The sequence below is a fragment of the Gekko japonicus genome, unplaced genomic scaffold, assembly GCF_001447785.1.
Source record: "Gekko japonicus isolate JY-2015 unplaced genomic scaffold, Gekko_japonicus_V1.1 scaffold1343, whole genome shotgun sequence".
NCBI classification, from domain to species: Eukaryota; Metazoa; Chordata; class Lepidosauria; order Squamata; family Gekkonidae; genus Gekko; species Gekko japonicus.
Window position 1 is genome coordinate 277317 of NW_015177054.1, and position 20161 is coordinate 297477.

A 20161-nucleotide genomic window follows, 5' to 3' on the forward strand; every position below is an offset into this window, starting at 1 on the left:
AGCACTGATGAATATCCAGAAGGGTTGGCTCAACAGGCAGATCATTCAGGGAGCGGTGGCACAGGCAGTTAAACGCCTGCTACTAGTAACATCGATACCCACCGCGACCAGATTGAGCACCTGGCCCTCGTCCCAGCTTCCGCTAACCCAGCGGTTCGAAAGCGCCATTAATATCAAATAAGCGCAAGTAGATAAATGGGAACCTACCTTAGATGGTAGGGGGCACCCTCCCCCGCGGTGGGGGTTGTTGGAGGGTTGGAGCTCGGCGGACGGCGAAAGCAGCGAGCGGCAAAAAGATGGCGTCCGGGTACATCGGTGGCGAAACCAGACGGCGGCGGAGAGGCGGAGCCAGGACGACGCATGAGCGTGGCGGCGCAGGCGGGGCGGAGCCGCGAGGACAGAGCCAAGGCCGCGCCGGAGCATGCCGTGCGGCAGAAGGGCCCAGCCAATCCACCGCTGAAAGATCGCCAGGAAGGAGCCAGAAGCCGAAGCTGAAGACGACGGAGCCGACCCGAGAAAGAAACCCCTCCACTGGGTGCCGGTAGGGATGTCCCCACCCCTAAGAATTGTGGCCATAGGTTAGGGATAATGAGTAACTGTAGCCGCTCAGAGACCCCTTCGGGGGTTAGAGCGGGGTAGTAAGTCGAATGAATAAATAAATAAATAAATTCAGGAGAGGGAATGGCCCGTTAAGAAAGACCTGTTCCAGCTGAAAACGTGTCATTTCGGTCTTCCTCTGGTGGACCTCTTTGCTTCACCAAACAACCATCAGGTGAGCTGGTACTGCACCAGATTCTTCTATCCCAAGGCCGATGCAACTGATGCCCTGACGTCTACTGTTCTCCTATCCCCCCCATACTGGTTCTTCCCAAGTTGGTCAGGAAGATCAAGGAGCAGATATAGTAGCACCACATTGGTCTCGGCAGCCATGGTTCTCCACCCTTCAGGAAATGATAACCTGCCTGCCACCTACACTTCCAGTATCACCGGATATGCTCCCACAAGGAGCAGTTTGGCATCCGTATCCAGACTGGCTGCATCTAACTGCCTGGAAATTGAAAGGGACAACTTCTTACAGTTAGGCTATTCTGTGGAAGTGATGGATACCTTGCTGGTTTCTAGGAAGCAATCAGCCAATAGAATTTACAACACCTCTTGGAAGGCATTTGTCAGGTGGAGTAGAAGAAAAGGGGTTGATCTCTTGAAACAAAAGATCAAATACATTCTGTCATTTCAAAATGGCTATGCCAGTGGCCTCAAGGCTTCTCCTCTGAGATGTCAGGTTGCCGCTTTGATGATGGCGTTGCCACACTTCCAGAGGCCTGAGTCTCTCCTGACACCCCCACATATGTCACTTTCTCAAGGATGCTGCTCTAAAAGATCCAACACAGCTACACAGTTTTCCCATGAGGAAATTGCACAGGGTGCTGTCTGGTCTCACTAGGCATCCCTTTGAACCTATTAAAGAAATGCCTCTTAAACTGTTGAGGATGAGAACCTTGTTTCTTACAGCAGTCACATCAGCAAGGAGGGTGTCTGAACTAGGTGCCCTGTTGGTCAAACTTGATGTACTGGCTTGCAGACTCCTGACGTTAGGTGCCAGGGGTCAGGCAAGGCAGGGTTGTTCAGTCCAAGGTCAGCGTTTCAGAAGTCAAGCAAGGTCAAGTCATTCAGAATCCCACAAGTCAGGCAAGGCAGAGTGGTTCAGTTCAAGGTCAGGTTCTGAGAATCAGGCAAGGCAAAGTCAGTGGCTTAGCTTCTAATGTATGCATTTTGTCCATGCCGAACAGCCTTTCTTAGCTGGTTTTATAGCCACTCACCTAAGGGTCAGGCTTGCAGCTAGCTGCTCAGAAGTGATCCTGCATCTACTCATCGGCAAGCAGCTGGCGTCGGGCCAGGAGACATGCATTTTGCTGTCTTGTCTCCAACTCTGTTCTCAGCCTTCGTCTACAGCACTCTTAAGGGTGTAGGTGATACTGGTGGGCTGGGAATGACCAACTGAAGTTCGCCTGCTGAAAAACCAGGGCTAGAGGGTGTCAGTGGTTCTACACCAGCTGCTGGCTGTGAATCCTGACAAGCCTGCAGTTCAGTTTTCTGCTGATCAGCTTCTGTTGACTCAAGGTTGGTTACATGGGGCTCCTCTTCTCCTGAGGTGTCCTCACTATCACTGAGCCCAGGCTGACTCATGACTCCATAGCTGTGCATTTTCCATGAGGATAAAGTAGTCTTGAGCACAGACCTGGCCTTTAAACTGAAGGTCCATTCAGCATTCCACGGATCTCAGGAGATTTGCCTTCCGTCATTTTGCTCAAATCCCATTCACCCAAGGGAAAGACTGTGGCACACATTGGATGTAAGGCTCATGCTTAAAGCCTTTACTTGTAGGACGGAACATATTAGGAAAACTGATTCGTTATTCATTTCTGTCTCTTCACCGAAGGAAGGAAGAGGTCAAGATATGCCATCAGCAGCGCTCTTAAGGCTTGTATTATTAAAGCTTGCAAGATTCAAAAATAGGACATACTGGCCGGGATTACTGCCCATTCAGTTCAGAGTGCCACAACCAATGCCACAGTGGAAGAGGTCTGCAAGGCGGCCACCTGGTCGACAATATCCACCTGTATAAGACTCTACAAAATGAACACTTATGACTCATCTGATGCAGCATTTGGCAGAAGAGTGTTACAACAGATGCAGAAGACGATGACCCACCCAGAAAATGAGGACACTGCTTTGAGAGGTCCCACCAAGATTTCCTCCGTCTCAGAGGGAGAACGGACCATTCGATACTTACCGTGGAGGGTCCTTCTCCTCTGAGGAAGGAAGAAATCTTGTCCCTCCCGAATTCATCGTCATTCTGCACTCTTCTTTTTCAGCAGAACTACTTCCTGTCCTATTGTTCCTTTACTTGTTTGTTACTCATCTTTTTCCTTGTTATAGTTCGTGTGTGTTGATTAAGTGCTTTTGGAGTTGCTAGAACGGAGGAGATGGGTGACTCCCAGAGCAGAGACAGGAAATGGAAAGAATTTGTTCCTGCCTCCCTGAATGGAGAACAGGGATTGCCCACCAAGATGTCCTTCTTTCCTCAGAGGAGAAGGACCCTTCACGGTAAGTAACCCATGGTCTGTTCTTCAATTGTAAAAGATTGTAAAAACTCCTCTTGTACAGTACACATAAAAATAATGGTTCTCTGATTCTGTGGATTTTCTTAAGTAAAAATATTTGTAGTACACATTCAGTATCGGTGAATTTATTTTTAAAAAGTTTTTTAATTATTAAAAAATGGGCTCAGAGTGGCTCACAGCATAAAACAATAAACAAAAAACAAACAATAAAACAGTAAAACAATAAATAGCAATAGCCAGGGCTCTTTTTGTAGAAAAAGACCAGCAGGAACTCATTAGCATAATAGGCCACACCCAACAGCAGGAACTCATTAGCACATTAGGCCACACCCACATGTTACCAGAAGTGTGGTTATCCAGCCACACCCACCTTTTGCTTGTTATTCTGTTTACCTTCTTTGTTGTCCAAACCCAGGGCCTTTTTTGTAGCAGGAACTCCTTTGCATGTTAGGCCACACACTCCTAATGTAGCCAATCCTAATGAGTTTCTGCTGTTGGGTGTGGCCTATTATGCTAATGAGTTCCTGCTGGGTGTGGCCAACGTGGGAGCCAGCCGGAACTCTGTTCTTGTGCGTTCCTGCCCAAAAATAGCCCTGGCAATAACAATCAAACTAAAACCCATGCCTAAGAAATTCCAGTGCCCAGATAGTATCCAGGACAGTAGGGCACTGGAAAATGCTCATAAACAGAGCCATGGACAGGGCAGGCGGAATGGATTGAATGGCCGCGGCATCGACCAAAGGCCTGGCAGATCAGCTCTGTTTTATAAGCCCTGCGGAACTGTGCTAGGTCTCGCAGGGCCTTGATCTCAAATGGGAGCGTGTTCCACCAGGCCAGGGCAAGGGCTGAAAAGGGCCTTGCCCTGGTTGAGGCTAAGTCTCTCAGGCCAGGGACCACGAGGAGATGTTGATCAGAGAGTGCAGAGCTCTCTGGGGCTCATATGAGGAGAGGCGGTCCTGCAGGTATGATTAAAAAAGCATTTCACTTGTTGCAAAAGGGCAAAACATTTAATAGAAGTGGGGTTTTTTCCAGTGCTCCCCAAAATGTTCGTTTTTCTCCTGGGGAAAAATGGTCTTGGAGGGCAAGGGTAGGTTTTTGTATTTGTTCTGTACCTTCACGTCTCTATTCTCCGCATGGAAACAGGTTGGAGCAGGCGCTATATGGTGTCATGAACTCTGCATTACATTCTCCAGATAGTAAAAAAAAAAATTGAGATGTTTCGAAGTCTTGAGATTGCCTAGAGGTTAAATGGGCTTTGCAAGCATGTCTGCTTGATCGTTTGCTTTCCAGCTTATTTCTTGTCTCAATAGAGTTTGCCCGTCATGAAGCATACCTCAAAAAGGTTTTGAGGGAGGTACAAGGCCGAGAGGTATTGCTTGAGGGATTTGAAAGATTTTATTTTGAAGGCAGTGGCTAGTTGTGCAAACGGAAGAAAGCTGTGATTCTTCTAGGAAATCCTCTGATTCAGAAGTGGAGTGGGGGGGGTTTGCTATGGTGGTCTTCTGTTTTCTTCTTTTTCTGATATACAAAATCTGAATGTGTGACTCTTACATTCTCATTCCATTATCTCAGGCATATTTTTTTAGTTAGATCTTTTAGCCTGGAAAAGTTGGGTAATTATGGTCATGATGATGTAGGGTTAGTTGGAAGGATCCTTGGTAGGCCATCTGGTACAGTGGTTCTCAACCGGTGGGACGTGTACCACTGGAGGAACACAGGATTCTCAGAACAGTCGCTAAGCAATGCATTTGCACCCATGTCCCTTTTCAAGTGTGATGTCTGCACCCTTCTTGCCACGGAATGTGACCTTTCGTCATGCTGGTAGTATCTGCGGGCACTCAAGTGTTTCTCCTAGTCCCCTATTCCCCCTGCATGCCAACAAGTGTCATTGACGTGCTGCTTCCTGTACACCCTACCTCCCAGGCATTACCTGTGGTGCTTTTGCAATTTCTTACATCCTCAAATCTTACTCTAAATGATAAATATCATTCATAACAGAATGCATGTAAACATTTAAATGTTCTCCTTGTAAAAAGTGGGCTTTTTCTTGTTTTTATCATGGTGGGACTGTTAAACCGACTGGCGTGTGTGTGAGTGTGAAGTGCCGACGTCACTTTCGACTTACAGCAACACTATGAATTATGACCTCTGAAATGTTCTATCGCTGACACCCTTGCCTCAGCTCTTGCAAACTGAGGGCCGTGGCTTCCTTGAATGGGTCATTAGTACTTACTAGCAGCACATAGTCTCTGCTCATTCCCGGCAGTGCTTGAGTACTAAAACACAAGTATATGCCACAAATGGTTCACAGGCTGAGGACCAATTCACAGGGCTGTTTTCTCACCGGCATCTTATGGTGAAGACCAGGCCTGACACTCAATTTCTTCCTTTTTCAGCCTAGCTCTTCCTTAACTTGCCCAAATTGAATTCCATTTTATTTAAGACTGTAGTTAATGCCCATTGTAACAATTTGTACCTGTTTTTTTTAAAAAATACGAGTCCGATGGAATGTTCTTGTTTATTTTAAACATTATTTTGTGTAGGTTTTATTTATTTATTTTGTAGTTTTTATTTATTTTGCAAGTCAGCTGTCGAAATAGCACAACAGTCTTCAGGAAGTTTAGCTTCCCGTGCACCTCCTTGCAGATGTCATGAGAGACATGTAAAGGGGGGGGGGGGGATCTCTTTCACATCATGGTCTCTGGCCCATTTTCATCCACAACTATACTGTACTGGCCCAGTGTTGGTTTCCTTTAGAATGCCATTGTATCATGAAATGTGGATAGAATTAGGTGTGACTGCATTCCCTTTGAGCCTCAAAGCCAGTTTAAAATGGCTGTGTAGGTGGGTTGGTGGCTAGTCCATCATTCTGAAACTCTCAAACTCTTTTCCTTAGCAACCATCCAGGTTTTTTTTAGCAGTGATATCTTTTTTAAGCTACCCAGGTTGAACCAAAAAGTGTCTTCCAGATAGTAGGCACATAATACAGTTTGACTCAAAGCAGACATCCTGGCAAACCATAAAGCATGGTTCTCAAATTGTGGTTTCTTTTTCTGGTTTACCTACTGATCCCATACCACAGCTCAGACACCACACCAAACCATGTTGAGCTTCCTTAACCAAGAGGTGTCTTGATATCTGAATGAAGCCGGGAATACCCAGAGCCAATGCTCCCTCTAAGCTCTGGAGTCTTGTGAGCAAAAATTCTGCTTTGTGAGCTACTGGCATTAAAGTTGTGAGCAAGAGATTTGGCTACTGCATAAATTAGTTTGCACTGGGGCCATCCTTCCTGAGCTAAGACAAAAATATGTGAGCCGGAGGCTAAAAAACTGTGAGCTGGCTCACACTAACTCAGTTTAGAGGGAACACTGCCCAGAGCAATACTGAATAAGAGTTTTCCCTCCTTTCAGACAAGCAAGGTGATTTTAATAATTCATTCTTAACCATGTGTCAACCTTCTTTTGAGTTTTGCTGGCAGACTTTCAGTGGGTGACCAGACTTTAGAAAAGTTCATTGCAAAATATATTGTAACTTGAAATCAAAAATTGATGTCTAACGTTTTGATTTTTTTTTTTAGTTATAGAGTAGTAAAATGCTTGCTGTGCCAATGGAGTTTTATCCTTCTCTCATTTATGTACATGTTCAGAAGTGTTGGTGGCTGACTTAGGATTCCTGAATCGAAAATGTGGTGTTTGTTAAAGGTGCAGATAATGGAGGCGCTTCATCGGGCAACTCGTCAGGAATCCCTTCCAGCACTCCGGCTGGGAGTTCAAAATCTACCACAAGAAACCTGGGCTCTTCAGCTGGAGAAAAAGAGGAAGGCAAGAAGGTTAGGCGTCAGTGGGAGTCGTGGAGCACAGAAGATAAGAATACCTTCTTTGAGGGCCTGTATGAGGTGGGTATGCCCTGGTGTTGTACATTGCAAGGGGTCATTTCGAAGAAAAAAAGGTGCAGGAGCTCATTAGCATAACTCATTTGCATATGCCACACCCCCTGACATCACAGGAAGTGTGTCAGAAGGCAACACCCACCGCTCAGGCTCCACTGGGCTGTTTTGGATTTCTAGCTATTGGAAGGGGGGGGGGAACATGCAGATCTGTCCTGGCAGAGGAGGGAGAGCTTGTACCTGAATAAAACTTGGTCTTAAAGGTGCCACTGGACTGTTGGGGGGGGGGAGGGGGGGCTCTGCAGCTTACCTGGCTGCTTCTTGCTTTGACTGAGGGCTGCTGGGAGCAGGGGGTGGGGCTTGTTGCATGTGCCCGCCCCCTGGGCTCTTTACTGCCTGAGCTCTGCTCCTGTGCGCTCCTGCAGGAAATGACCCCTGTACATTGCCATTCTGAAGATCAGAGACTTCATACCTCTGCCTTTCAAAGTGTATTGGGGATGGAGTGGACTGCAATTTACAAATTGCATCCAGGGTTCTTACCTTGGAACTGATAGTGTCTCCAGGGATGTAGGCTGGTGTCGGGGGGAGTCACTGGAGCCTAGTGCCTTCGTAGTTCTCCATGTGGGGAGGGGGCAGTCTGCTTGGAGCCAAACATTTGTTGGCTCACAGACCCAAACGATTTTGTAATCACTGTCAGCTCCGGGAACCTGCCAAATCCACAGGTTTCTGGCTTATAACAAACCATCTGTTGCCTTTGACATCTTGGTATCTGATTTTTTGTCCTGGAGAGGAAAAAGCATTGCTCAAATGTATACATAACTAAATGAAATCCAGCAGACCTTGTCTTGTCTGTAATCTTCTATTTTTCAATCTGTTTGGAATATATGTGTGTATGTGTCCCTTCCAGCATGGAAAAGATTTTGAAGCTATTCAGAACAACATTGCCCTGAAATATAAGAAGAAGAGCAAGCCAGCAAGTATGGTGAAGAATAAGGAGCAGGTCCGGCATTTCTACTACCGTACCTGGCACAAGATTTCCAAGTATATTGATTTTGATAATGGTGAGCAGAATGCAGGATCTGGCTCCATTCTGATGCGAGGCCTGGAGTATAGCTTGGGACCATGGGGTGGTTTCTGCAGCCAAAAGGGGTTTCTGTCAAGGGAGCATGGATTTCTCTCCACCCCGTGTCATTCACTGATGTTATATGCCTTGCATTATGAGAAAGGGAATACTAAGGCCACTCATGTGCATGGCTGGGGTGTGTGTGTGTCTCTGATTCAGTACATTAGGTTGTAAGCCACTCCTGCACATGTCTGGTGATCTGTATGTGGGAGACCTGGGGAATGCACAGAATCCATAATGATGATGCAGTCAACAGGGAAAGGATGCATAGCCACACCATGGGACAGATTACTGCCCACACCCACACAGAGGTGTTGCTTTCCACATCTGTAGTTTTGCTTGGTACTTTTGTGCGGTAGTGCGTAGTTCTGCACATGCAGTAAGGTGACCAGGCTAACATGGTAATTGCAGTGAGAGCATTGCATTTACTCATTTTATTTATGCCAGTAAATAGGACCCCACCTTCCTCTGTGTGTAAATTCCACAAGCAGAACTAGAGATGTAAAACTTCTGGAAATTTTGAAACTCGGGGAAAAACGGACATTTTCGGAAAAATTGAAAAAAATGCTACATTAGCATTTCTTTTGTCTTTTCTAGTTTGAAAGTCATTCTGTTACTTTAGGAACATAAAATATGACTATGGACATTTTTACTTGGCATGAAATTATCACAACTAGCATATTAAAAATATAGTGTATCCAAACAATCTACATACTAATAGTGAAGTCGCCCCTGTGCGTGCGGATACCTAAATCCGTGCATCAGGGGCACTTGGGGGGGGGAGATTTTCGTGCACACTTGGGGCAGTCCCCAGGTGTGCACAAAAATCTAAACACCCGGAAAAAATATCGGGGGATACTTAAATCCCCCCAAAAGTGACAGAGCGTCCCCTGCACATGTGCAGGGAACGCTCTGTGAACTCCCTCGCCGCCGCTTGGGGGGGGGAAGAGACCATGGACCACATCACACCAGGCCCTCCTGTCTTCCGCCGTCCTTCAGAGTTTGCTTAATTTCATGTTCATTGCATCGATAACACTGTCTAACCATCTCATCCTTTACCCGCCCCTTGTTATTACAGAATACCCACCCACATGCAAAAACAAAACTGAAACTTTTTTATTTTCTTCTGACAATCGCACCTCCTAAAGGAAGAAATGCATCTTGTTCTTGCATTGGAGAGTTCAGTTTGTAACCTAGGACTTGCTTGTCCTCAGTGCACAGAAATTACATCAATCTAATACCATATATATATATATTAGAAATGATTTGGAAAATATTTGAACACCTGGTCTTAAAATATTTTATTCATCATGTTAAAGTAAAACATTCCATAATCAATTTTTTTTCTTTTCTTTTTTCAATTTTTCCAATTTTTCGGAAAAAAACAAAAAGGCTTCAGGAAAAAAATGGGAAAAAACCGTTTCCCCCCCTAATTTTTCCAGTTTTTTTTCCGGGCCTTCACTTCTCTAAGCAGAACAAAGGAAATGTTGCAATAAAGCATCTCCCAAAACTCAGTTGACCTGCCCAGACAAACAACAATGACTGGCAGGATTACTAGAATGAAGCCCACCTGAATCAATCCACCTTGTGTTGCCCAGCCAAGCACTGGTGGCCCTTGAATGGGAAATGGCACCCCAGAGCCTGCTGGGCCAGAAGAGGGAAAGTTCTGCTCTTTGCATCTTGCGGCTCTGAGTTTTGTTGATTGGAAGAAAAGGAAGGCTCTAAATAACTTAAAGAAATAAACTGCTGTCCTGACCTGAGGTCCTTCAAAAAGCCACATCTCGTAATAGGTGTTTCTGAGCGCCAAAATGTATTCTTGAATACGAATAATAAACTTCAGGGGTTTTGGAGCAGGGAGGAACAAGCCCTGAATGTGTGCAAAATCCGTGGATATTTTTGAGGCAGTGGTGTCTTGATTGATTTCTGCCTTCACCCTCCGTGTAAAAATCTGGTTGTAGACTAGGAGACCAGCGTTCCTGCTCCTGTGTTTGTTACAAGCTGATTGGATCCTGAATTCCAACTGCGATTACTAGTCTCATGTTGTGCAAATGGCAGGGAGATCTTGGTGGCACCGGTTAAAGAAATGTTGATGTTTGTTTCATTCTCTTGAGAGCCCTGTAATCTGGGTGGTTCTGAGGTGACCACCTCAATCGGACTGTGCGCAAAGAGTGTTTTCTTTCACTTCTAACACCTGTGGGTCTTCTTTTTGTTGTTTTCGCAGTGTTTTCTCAAGGGCTGAAAAAATCCTCCCTGGAGCTCTACGGCTTAATTTGCTACGGGGAGCTAAGGAAGAAGATTGGGGGCTGTGAGTATACACTACTTTGCTCTATAATGAGGGAGGCGCTGGTCTTTCCATTTTCTGGTTAGTTACGGGGGCGAGGGGGAGACGGGTTATAGAATGTCGGGAGGAGCCATGCTCCATAGTGAGGGGGTTGAGGCAAACATACCAGGGATGCAGTCAACATGTTACTTTAAAATAGTCAAAAAGCAACATTCCGTATAATAAAACAGACCACTTTCACTTTGTCCGGTTGATTCCGATGCCCTCACTTTGCAAAGCAGCTTCTTCTCCAGCATTTCAGTTTGTTTTATTTGCTTCATTTATAACCCTCCTTCTTCCCACTGGGGCCCCAAAGCGGCTTACGTCATTCTCTTCTCTTCCGTCTTATCCTCACAACAACCCTGTGAGGTGGGTGAGGCCTACGAGTGTTTGACTAGCCCAGGGTCACCCGGCAGGATTCTGTGGCAGAGGGGGGATTAAAACCCAGGTCTCCCAAGAGCGTAGTCCAGCTCTCTAACCACTACACCCCCAATTTAACTGTTGTTTTATTTTTGCTTCATCGTTGGCAAAAGCATAATATTTTTTAGTTTCTCATGCAGACTGCCACACAGTAAGAAAGCAGATATGCAAGGAAGCATCTGTTGTTCTTTTGTGGGCGTATTTCATATGCAGTAAAGAGATTTGCTAGCCTTTGCATAGAATAAGAATAAATGCCGCATTGGTGGCGCACCGTTTTTGCCAACTCAGAACCTGGGAAGTGAAGTCTGTCTTTTGGGGTTTAGGGGCTTTAAAATGAAGTACTTTCTGCTGGGTATCTGGTCTGAACTCTTGACATATTTGATTCTGATGTGTTTGCCCTCCGCTGGCATATCCCGGTAGCTAAAGCCATTGTGCTGTTTGGCTTTAAGCTTTGAGTTCATCCAAACTGGCTCAGGAAGGATGGCTCCAGAGCAAACATTTATGCAGTAGCCAAATCGCTTGCTCACAACTTTAATGCTAGTAGCTCACAAAGTAGAATTTTTGCTCACAAGATTCCACAGCTTAGAGGGAACATTGGTGACAAGAGCATTCCTTTTTTCCTAAGTGGATACCAGTTCCTTGAGAGTCATCTGTGTACATGAGAGGAACAGTATTGCGTTATTCAAGAACTGTGCCACTTGGAGCTGGCCCCGCGCACAACCTGCTTCACCTTGCACTTTCAAGGATTCTCAGTTGTGTATATGTGCTGTTCTGTTCCCACAATCTGTTTTGCAAATCTTCTAGTTCTTTTCAGGATTGGAGAACCATAAAGCTGGCCTTTCCCCTCTCACTAACATAGGGAAAGGGACTTGCTGCAAGCAGTATACAAGGTGCGCTTTTATTCAAATGGGAAAGCACTCTTTGTATGCCTCTTGCGCCTATCAGTTTCTCAGACGTGCCTGCTTCGTAAGCTGCTGGACTCCTCCTTGCTGTTTTGGCAGATCCTGAGGCTGCTTGCACACAGAGTCATGGTGGTGAATCCCAAATAATCGGCCAGCCCCTTTCAACATTGCTAGAGGGGAGGGTCGCTTCTTTGACAAATTGAGGACCATTGTGTACACGCGTCTTCCCGGCAGGCTCCCCTTTCACTGCATCAGCTTTGGAAAGCTGTAGGCTTTCCTGTGGTGCTGTGCTGCCTTGGTAACGGAGGTTTGGTGCATGATATTCAAGATCTTCTTGTTAATGTCGGCGCATCAGATTTGCATTTGGCAACCCTGACCATTCTAACATAGAGAAAGTCCAATGTCTCTCTTTCTGGCATTTTAATCTGCAAATTGTAATGTGACCTGTATGGCAGATACTAAATTTCTGCACGGAGGTAGCCTCCTAAGTGGGGAGGCTCTTGGGTCTGTACCAGTGAAAGTCTGTTTTTTGATAATGCTGCTCATTGAACCAGATTTCACCCAAATCTGCTGTTTTCCTCCCTTCCCTTTGGCCCTCCTTTTACACCTTCCTTCAAAGAAGTTGTCTTTCTTGTAACATGGACAATTTTTAGTGAACTCTGCACAGGTGCAGTTGTCTTTTCTTTCTACAGCAAAGAGTCTCTGCCTTTATGGTCTGAGGAACTCTGTGCTAAAGGTGGGATATTATGCATGCTGTTCAAATAGGTTTTTTTTTTAATGCTTCTCCTAGTTATGGCTTCAGAGAACTCACTTGGCAGGGCAATTGGTATGCAGTCAAAATGGTCCAGCCATATTTTGTTTGTAAATGTTATGTACATTCTTCTGTTTTACTTAAAGGCATGGATGACAAAAATGCAGCTAAACTCAATGAACTCATCCAAGTTGGGTAAGTAACCCCCCCCCCCTTTTCCTCCCCACCTCCAAGTATGAAGGAAATGGTTTTACGAAGCAAGCCAGGCAGCAAAATTCATAGGTTAGGGTGAAAGACACTCGCTGCTTTTCAGGAGCGACGTTTTCAGTGTCATCCCAAGGCTGTTGAATTTTGAATAAAGGTATTTTAGGACTACACTGCTAGTTGTTCTCATTATGACCTCTAGAAACTACCTTGGTGATTTTGAGAGATGCCGTTTTTAACTAAAGTAATAAATTCCGCCAGTAAGTTGAAAGAAAAGTAAGGCTTTTTGTGCCTAAGCCAGTCGGAGAGGCATGCCACTCATATTATAATAATAAAGAACACAATCTCTCTCTGTGTGGAGGAGCATTTCGAGCTGCCTGCTTACTGGTGCCACATGGCCGGTTCTCTCCATCCACCCACACCCACCGTTGGAGGCAGCGCGAAAATGCACCTTCTATTTATGCTGCTCTCCATGTTGCAGCATTGCTCTGCATGGCCTTTGAAGAGCTGCTTTGTGCTCATTGCAAGCTCTGTGGCTGCACTCATGTACAGTTCCTCTCCCTGCTGTCGTTTTCAGTGGAAAGGCACCGAGGCTCGTTTTGGCAATCGGGGATGTCAAGGGATTACAATGGGATATGCTGCATTCACTCCTGAAATTGTTACTTGAGCAGGCTGTGTAAATTAATCTAGATCTAATGTGAGCTGTGCCTTAACTGGGATGGCCCAGGCTAGCCTGATCTCATCAGACGCCGGATGGAAGACCTCCAAGGAATACCAGGCTCATGGCACGGAGGCAGGGAGTGGCAAGCCACCTCTGAATGTCTCTTACCTTGAAAACTTTATGGGATCACCATAAGGCAGCTGTGACTTGACAGCACCACACACACACACACACACACACACACACAAAATGTGCCTTGTAGGAATGGACCTGCCTTTCGTATCCCAAACTTCCCTTCGGAATTGAGCTTTGTGAGTTTCCTCGTTGGGCACGTACTGGTGGCTTGTAGCCCCGCCCAGAAGGATGAGCGAGGTTACGATCCTAAGCTCATTTAAAAGGTTAAAGGTTCCCCTTGCTCGAAAGCCAGTCGAGTCCGACTCTAGGGTTGCGGTGCGCCTCTCCGTTTCCAAGCTGAAGAGCCAGCGCTGTCCGAAGACGTTTCCGTGGTCATGTGGCCGGCATGACTAAACAGAAGGCACATGGAACGCTGTTACCTTCGCAGTGAAGTGGTCCCTATTTATCTACTTGCAATTTCTTGCTTTCGAACTGCTAGGTTGGCAGGAGTTGGAACTAGAGATGGGAGCTCACTCCGTCATGCGGCACACTCAGGTCTCAGACTGCTGAACTACCAACCTTCCACAGCCTGCAGTTCAGCGTCTTAACCACTTGAGACACCGCAGCTCCTTTACTAGGGAGCAAATCACATTGAATTCAGTAGGATTTATTGCTGAGTATGCATGGTTAGGATAGCACTGTCACTCTTAACAATGTAAGCAAATACCTTTACGCTTTGTCCCCATAGCTAGCAGAAGTTTTGATTTGGGGGGGGGGAGGGTGTCTGGATGGCATAATAGCACTGAGATTGTTTTAGCCTGTGGCTTTCAATGGAAACTATTGAAAATCGAAACAGTTTCTTTCAATTTTTTTAAATCCCTGTTTGTTTATTAGCAATATGCAGTTGCTTAATTTTATCGGAGGCTGTGGCCATTGGAAAAGAGTTTCTGTGGGAATTCTAAATCGTGAAGACTAAACCAGATAACACAAAGCTTTGCAGTTTCAGTGGCTTGCAGGGCAGTCCTTGCCCAGCTACTGTAGCCTGACCTGAGTGGGCTCCTGGTGCCTCCAAATCTCTAACTTTAAGAATGTTTCCAGGGCTACGACTGTTCGCTACAAAGGGAGGAACCTTCGCATCAAAGCTCCCATGTGCAGGGCTCTGAAGAAGCTCTGTGATCCGGATGGTATGTACAAACCCGGGAGGGACCAAGGAAGTGGGGCAGGTGGTCAAGAAGGAGCAAACAAGAACTCACTTTCTTTCTGCGTGGGGCCTCTGGGCCCGGTCCGTTTATGCTGCCAAAACAGTGCACTGAGATGATGCAAGTGGATATTGAGATATATGTCTAGGTGATAGAGGTAGCAAGCAGTTACTAGATCAGTTTGATCTGTTTGACAGTCCTAGCTGTCATGCTAGTGATTAAGTAATTGCAGCCAGGTGTTATACTAGCAGGTGTTCTCTATCAGGCATTGTTAGAGTCGGTAATTAATTCACCTTGTTAGTCATTGGCTAGGTTTAGTATATTAGCTATCAGCTTGATAAGCTGGGTGGGGACTTAGTCTCTCAAACTAAGGCAGGGTATGCTGTATGATAGCCTATATATCTCTGTGTATATATTCACCATTATATCTATATAAACTTTCTATGCACCTTCATCACCAGTCGGTCTCCAGCTTCTTATTTACTACACCCAATAGTGCAATCCGTGCAGAATTCAGCATGTGCCAAAGCTGCTCTGCTGTTGATGGAATTGTGAGCTGCTCGTGTCCACCAGCTTGCTGGCACTGTGCAGCTCACAAAACCAAACAAGGACCCACGGTAAGTAGGAAAACAGACATACAACAAATACCGTGCACAGATGATTATAACATATTATAAATAGTTTATATTTATTGAACAATATTTTACAATAATTTTTCATATATAATTAATCAATCACAATTCACAATATATCAAAAATATCAAATATCATCTCCATAGATTCTCAAAAGATATTGTACAACCTTATAATTAATAATAGTCCTCCTTAGAGATGTAAAATTTCTGGAAATTTTGAAGCTCGGAAAAATTGAAAAAAATGCTACATTAGCATTTATTTTGTCTTTTCTAGTTTGAAAGTCATTCTGTTACTTTAGGAGCCTAAAATATGACTATGGACATTTTTACTTGGCATGAAATTATCACAACTAGCCTATTAAAAATATAGTTTTTCCAATCAATTATTACAAACAGAATACCCACCCACATGCAAAAACAAAACTGAAACTTTTTTATTTTCTTCTGACAATCGCACCTCCTAAAGGAAAAAATGCATCTTGTTCTTATGATTTGGAAAATATTTGAACACCTTGTCTTAAAATATTTTATTCATCATGTTAAAATAAAACGTTCCATAATCATTTTTTTTCTTTTCTTTTTTCAATTTTTCCAATTTTTCGGGGAAAAACAAAAGGGCTTCAGGAAAAAAACGGGGGGGAAAACAGTTTTCCCCCGAATTTTTCCGGTTTTTTTCTGGGCCTTCACATCTCTAGTCCTCCTCTGTTAAATAAAAGTTTCAAAAGGGAGGACTCCTTAAAGTCTCTTTATAACATGTGCTCTGTCTTCCTCCAACAGCGTTCATTGAAAGAGAACTTTGGATTAAAACTTTGGTATTTGGCAACCTTGTGCTGAAAATTAATGTCGAGCTCCCTGAGGAAACAGAAGGATATCTGGACCTCTGTTGGAGGAAGACAGAGCACATGTTATAAAGAGACTTTAAGGAGTCCTCCCTTTTGAAACTTTTATTTAACAGAGGACTGTTATTAATTATAAGGTTGTACCATATCTTTTGAGATTCTATGGAGTTGATATTTTATATTTTTGATATCTCATATATTGGAATTGTGATTAAGATGATTATATATGGAAAAATTTATTGTAAAAATATTGTTCAATAAATATAAACTATTTATGATATGTTATCATCATCTGTGCACGGTATTTGTTGTCTGTTGGCACTGTGTAGCTGGCAGGCAGATTTTGAGAAATGGCACAATCAGTGCTGTGGCCAAAGGAACTGTAGCTAGTTTGGCACTTTCTAAAGGAACAGTGTTCCAGTTTGGCCATATGTCCAGGCGATCAGGAGATTGGAATGTTCCTCCTATCCTTCTTTTACAAACCATAAGTACTCATGTTGCTGTAAGGAAATATTTTAAATATTCCCCCGCGAGCACTTCGGTCTGGGACGCAACATCTCCTGGCAACGCCAGGTCCCAGAGAGGCCAGGTTGGCCGCGACCAGGGCCAGGGCTTTCTCGGTGGCGGCTCCTACCTGGTGGAATGAGCTCCCGATGGAGATCCGGGCCCTGCGGGACCTTGTACAGTTCCGCAGGGCCTGTAAGACGGAGCTCTTCCACCAGGCGTATGAGTAGGAGCCACCACTACCATCACTATTGTCCATCTTAACCTGGCCCTGGAAGAGGGAACATCAGTGGTTCCCGGAGCAGATGATGCTGAGGAATAGAGCAGTGGAAATAGAGCAGTGAAAGACGCCATCTTGTGAAATAACATCTAGAGCACTTTATTTAGTAATTGGTTCATGTGATTTTATTTGTACTGTAGTGATCTTAAATGATTTTAAATATGTTTTATATTGGCGCAGGCCTCTTTGTAAGCCGCCCTGAGCCCGCGCAGCGGGGAGGGCGGGGTATAAATTGAATAAAATAAATAAATAAAAATATTTAAAGGAAATATTCTTCTTCTCCCCCTTCCACCTGTGCTCTTCACAGAGGTAGCTCCTCATACACGTTTTCACAGCAGAATTTCCTCAGTTGATCAGTCCTTGCATCTTTCATGCCTGCCACCGGCTCCCCCTTTTTTTGAAGTGTGCATGAGCCTGCTCCACAACTCCATCCCCATGGACCACGTGTACAGTCATTATTAGGAGAGCTATTCCTGCTTGATATGGGCCTACTTGCTGTTTCAGCATGGCCAGACATAGGATTCTTAACTCCCAAGGATGTGTTTTTAAGGCGTTGTCACCTGTCAGTGGATGAAAGAGAGTTAGAAACCTCAGCCTTTTTTTCTTCTTTTTTTGTAGTTAACTCTCCTAAAGAGGAGAGAATTTTATTGCTTTAAATTTTTCAGGAAAAGGGGAGGGTATATAGCGGGATTAAGAAAAGTGGTGAGTGGTATCTTTGTTAGTAAATTAATCTTTTATTAGTAACAATAAGTTCTTCAGCTTCTTCTGTGTTTGACTGATCGTCTTTCATCTTCACCTGTAAAAAACAAAATTTTTAGTAATGTTAATAGTGTCCTTTGGGGTTAGTGCAGTCCTTTAATGCGCTCTCCAAACAAATCTTCAAATCTTGGGGTTTCTGAAACCTCGGCCTTTTTAAATTTGGGTCTGTCAAGTGAGCAGAGAAACAGTCTGCTTAGTCCTCAGCACTTGCTCCTAAAGATCAACGAGTGGGTTTTGGGGCACCTCAGCCCACCCTAATCTTTACAGTTAATTTATTTGCACATTTTAAAGCCTCATTTCTGGGAATTGTAACCTACCTTACTTGGCACAGCTTCGTTTCAGAAATCTCTCACGGCTTCTCTCCCCCTTGCCCAGGCATCAGCGATGAGGAGGATCAGAAGCCTGTCCGTCTTCCACTGAAGGTCCCCGTGGAGCTGCAGCCGAGGAATAACCACGCCTGGGCCCGCGTGCAGAGCCTAGCCCAGAATCCACGGCTCAGGTACCATAAAGCAGGAATCCCAGGATGGTTGGGAAGCTGAGCCAAAAGGCTGCTTTCAGAACGACGTCTGCAAAAGTAACCAAGGATGAGCTGATGGCAATGTTTTTGTAAAGGGGAAGTTAGGAAGTGGAATTTTGGGTTTTGCTAGCACAAACTGGGGTCATCCCCCCCCCCCACCTTCGGTGCCAGCAGCTAAAAGGATTTAATTCACCTAAAATGGTTAAGATCCCCGATCTAGTGTTTTGTACATGGTGGATGGTTCATGAATGCCACAGTAGTCTTTCTCTTCCTTCTCTAAGGTGTGCATGATTCAGGTTTTTTTAGTGTTTCTGCTCTGTACTTTCACTATTTCAAACTCCCACCCCACCCCACCCCACCCGCCAGCAATATACAGTCAATTTAAAAACAAAAGCAACAAAAAATGCCTTTACTCAAAAGAGACCTGGATAGCTCATGCTAGCCAGATCTCAGAAGCGAAGCAGGGTCAGCCCTGGTTAGTGTTTGGTTGGGAGACCTCCAAGGAATACCGGGATCGTGACACAGAAGGAGGCCATGGCCAACCACCTCTGAACATCTCTTGCCTTGAAAACCCTACCGGGTTGCCAAAAGTCAGCTGTGACTTGACAGCAAAAACAACAACAAAGTAAAGAAAACAGAAGTAAAATCAATTACTCATCCTCAAGACTGCCAGTGGAAACTTACAGAACCAGGAGCCCTGCAAGCTACAAAGGCCTGAGTGACTAAGAGCTCTTTAATAGATGTCACAAGGTCAGCAAAGCAGATACAAGCAGGGCTATTTTTGGGCAGGAACGTGGCTCCCAAGTTGGCCACGCCCAGCAGGAGCTCATTAGCATAATAGGCCACACCCAACAGCAGAAACTCATTAGGATTGGCTACATTAGGGGTGTGTGGCCTAACATGCAAAGGAGTCCCTCCTACAAAAAAAGGCCCTGGGTTTTGACAGCAAACAAGGTAAACAGAATAAGAAGCAAAAGGTGGGTGTGGCTGGATGACCTAAATTCTGGTAACATGGGGGTGTGGCCTAATGTGCTAATGAGCTGTGCTGTCAAGGGTGTGGTTCAATATGCTAATGAGTTCCTGTTGTTGGGTGTGGCCTATTATGCTAATGAGTTCCTGCTGGGCTTTTTCTACAAAAAGAGCCCTGGCAAGTTGTGTTACAACTCAAAAAGGGCCTCTTTCCGAAAGGGGTGGGGCCCCCAGAGCAGCTGATCTTCAACCCCAGGCGGGTTTATATAGGAACAAGCACTCCTTGAGATACTTTCCATCCCTGACAGTTTTAGGGCTTCAGACGCCGATGCCGTCAGTCTGCGTTGCGTTTGAAGACAAATTGGTTAGCGGATCTTTCGGCATTTGCTGGGATAAGATCAGTTCGGCAGCATCCACTTTGACAGTCTTGCTGCCGTATTTCCAAACCCACTGAAATCTCCCAGGTGCTTGTTGTAGGCAGCCCCACATCCACCATATTGGAAGGTAAAGGTAAAGGTTCCCTTGCTCAAAAGCCAGTCGAATCCGACACTAGCGTTGCGGTGCTCATCTCCGTTTCAAAGCCGAAGAGCCAGCGCTGTCCAAAGACGTTTCCGTGGTCATGTGGCCGGCATGACTAAACACCAAGGCGCACGGAACGCTGTTACCTTCCCACCGAAGTGGTACCTATTTATCTACTTGCAATTTCTTGCTTTCATTACCTTCCCACCGAAGTGGTACCTATTAGGGGTGTGCAAAAAAAAAAAAATCGGTAAAATTCGGATTCGGGTTTATTGAACCCGAATTTTTTCGGGAAACCCGAAAAAACCCGAATTTCTATACCGGTAAACCATAGATATCCGAAAATTTTCAGAAAACCCGAAAAATTCGGGTCCATTATAACCAATGGGGCCATTGAAGTCAATGGCAAAAAACCTCTTGAAACTTTGCGGGGG

General features: G+C 45.0%; 1 protein-coding gene across 1 annotated transcript in view; it reads left to right on the plus strand.

The window, feature by feature from the left end:
* The first annotated feature begins 3071 nt into the window (after window positions 1-3071).
* The window catches only part of CRAMP1 (cramped chromatin regulator homolog 1), a 48124-nt gene continuing 31034 nt past the window's right edge, over window positions 3072-20161 (plus strand). The window contains exons 1-7 of the mRNA XM_015428130.1: window positions 3072-3108; window positions 6827-7020; window positions 7919-8072; window positions 10356-10439; window positions 12674-12722; window positions 14605-14690; window positions 18098-18221. Coding sequence (XP_015283616.1) covers window positions 3072-3108; window positions 6827-7020; window positions 7919-8072; window positions 10356-10439; window positions 12674-12722; window positions 14605-14690; window positions 18098-18221 — 728 coding nt within the window. The remainder of the gene's footprint in view (window positions 3109-6826; window positions 7021-7918; window positions 8073-10355; window positions 10440-12673; window positions 12723-14604; window positions 14691-18097; window positions 18222-20161) is intronic.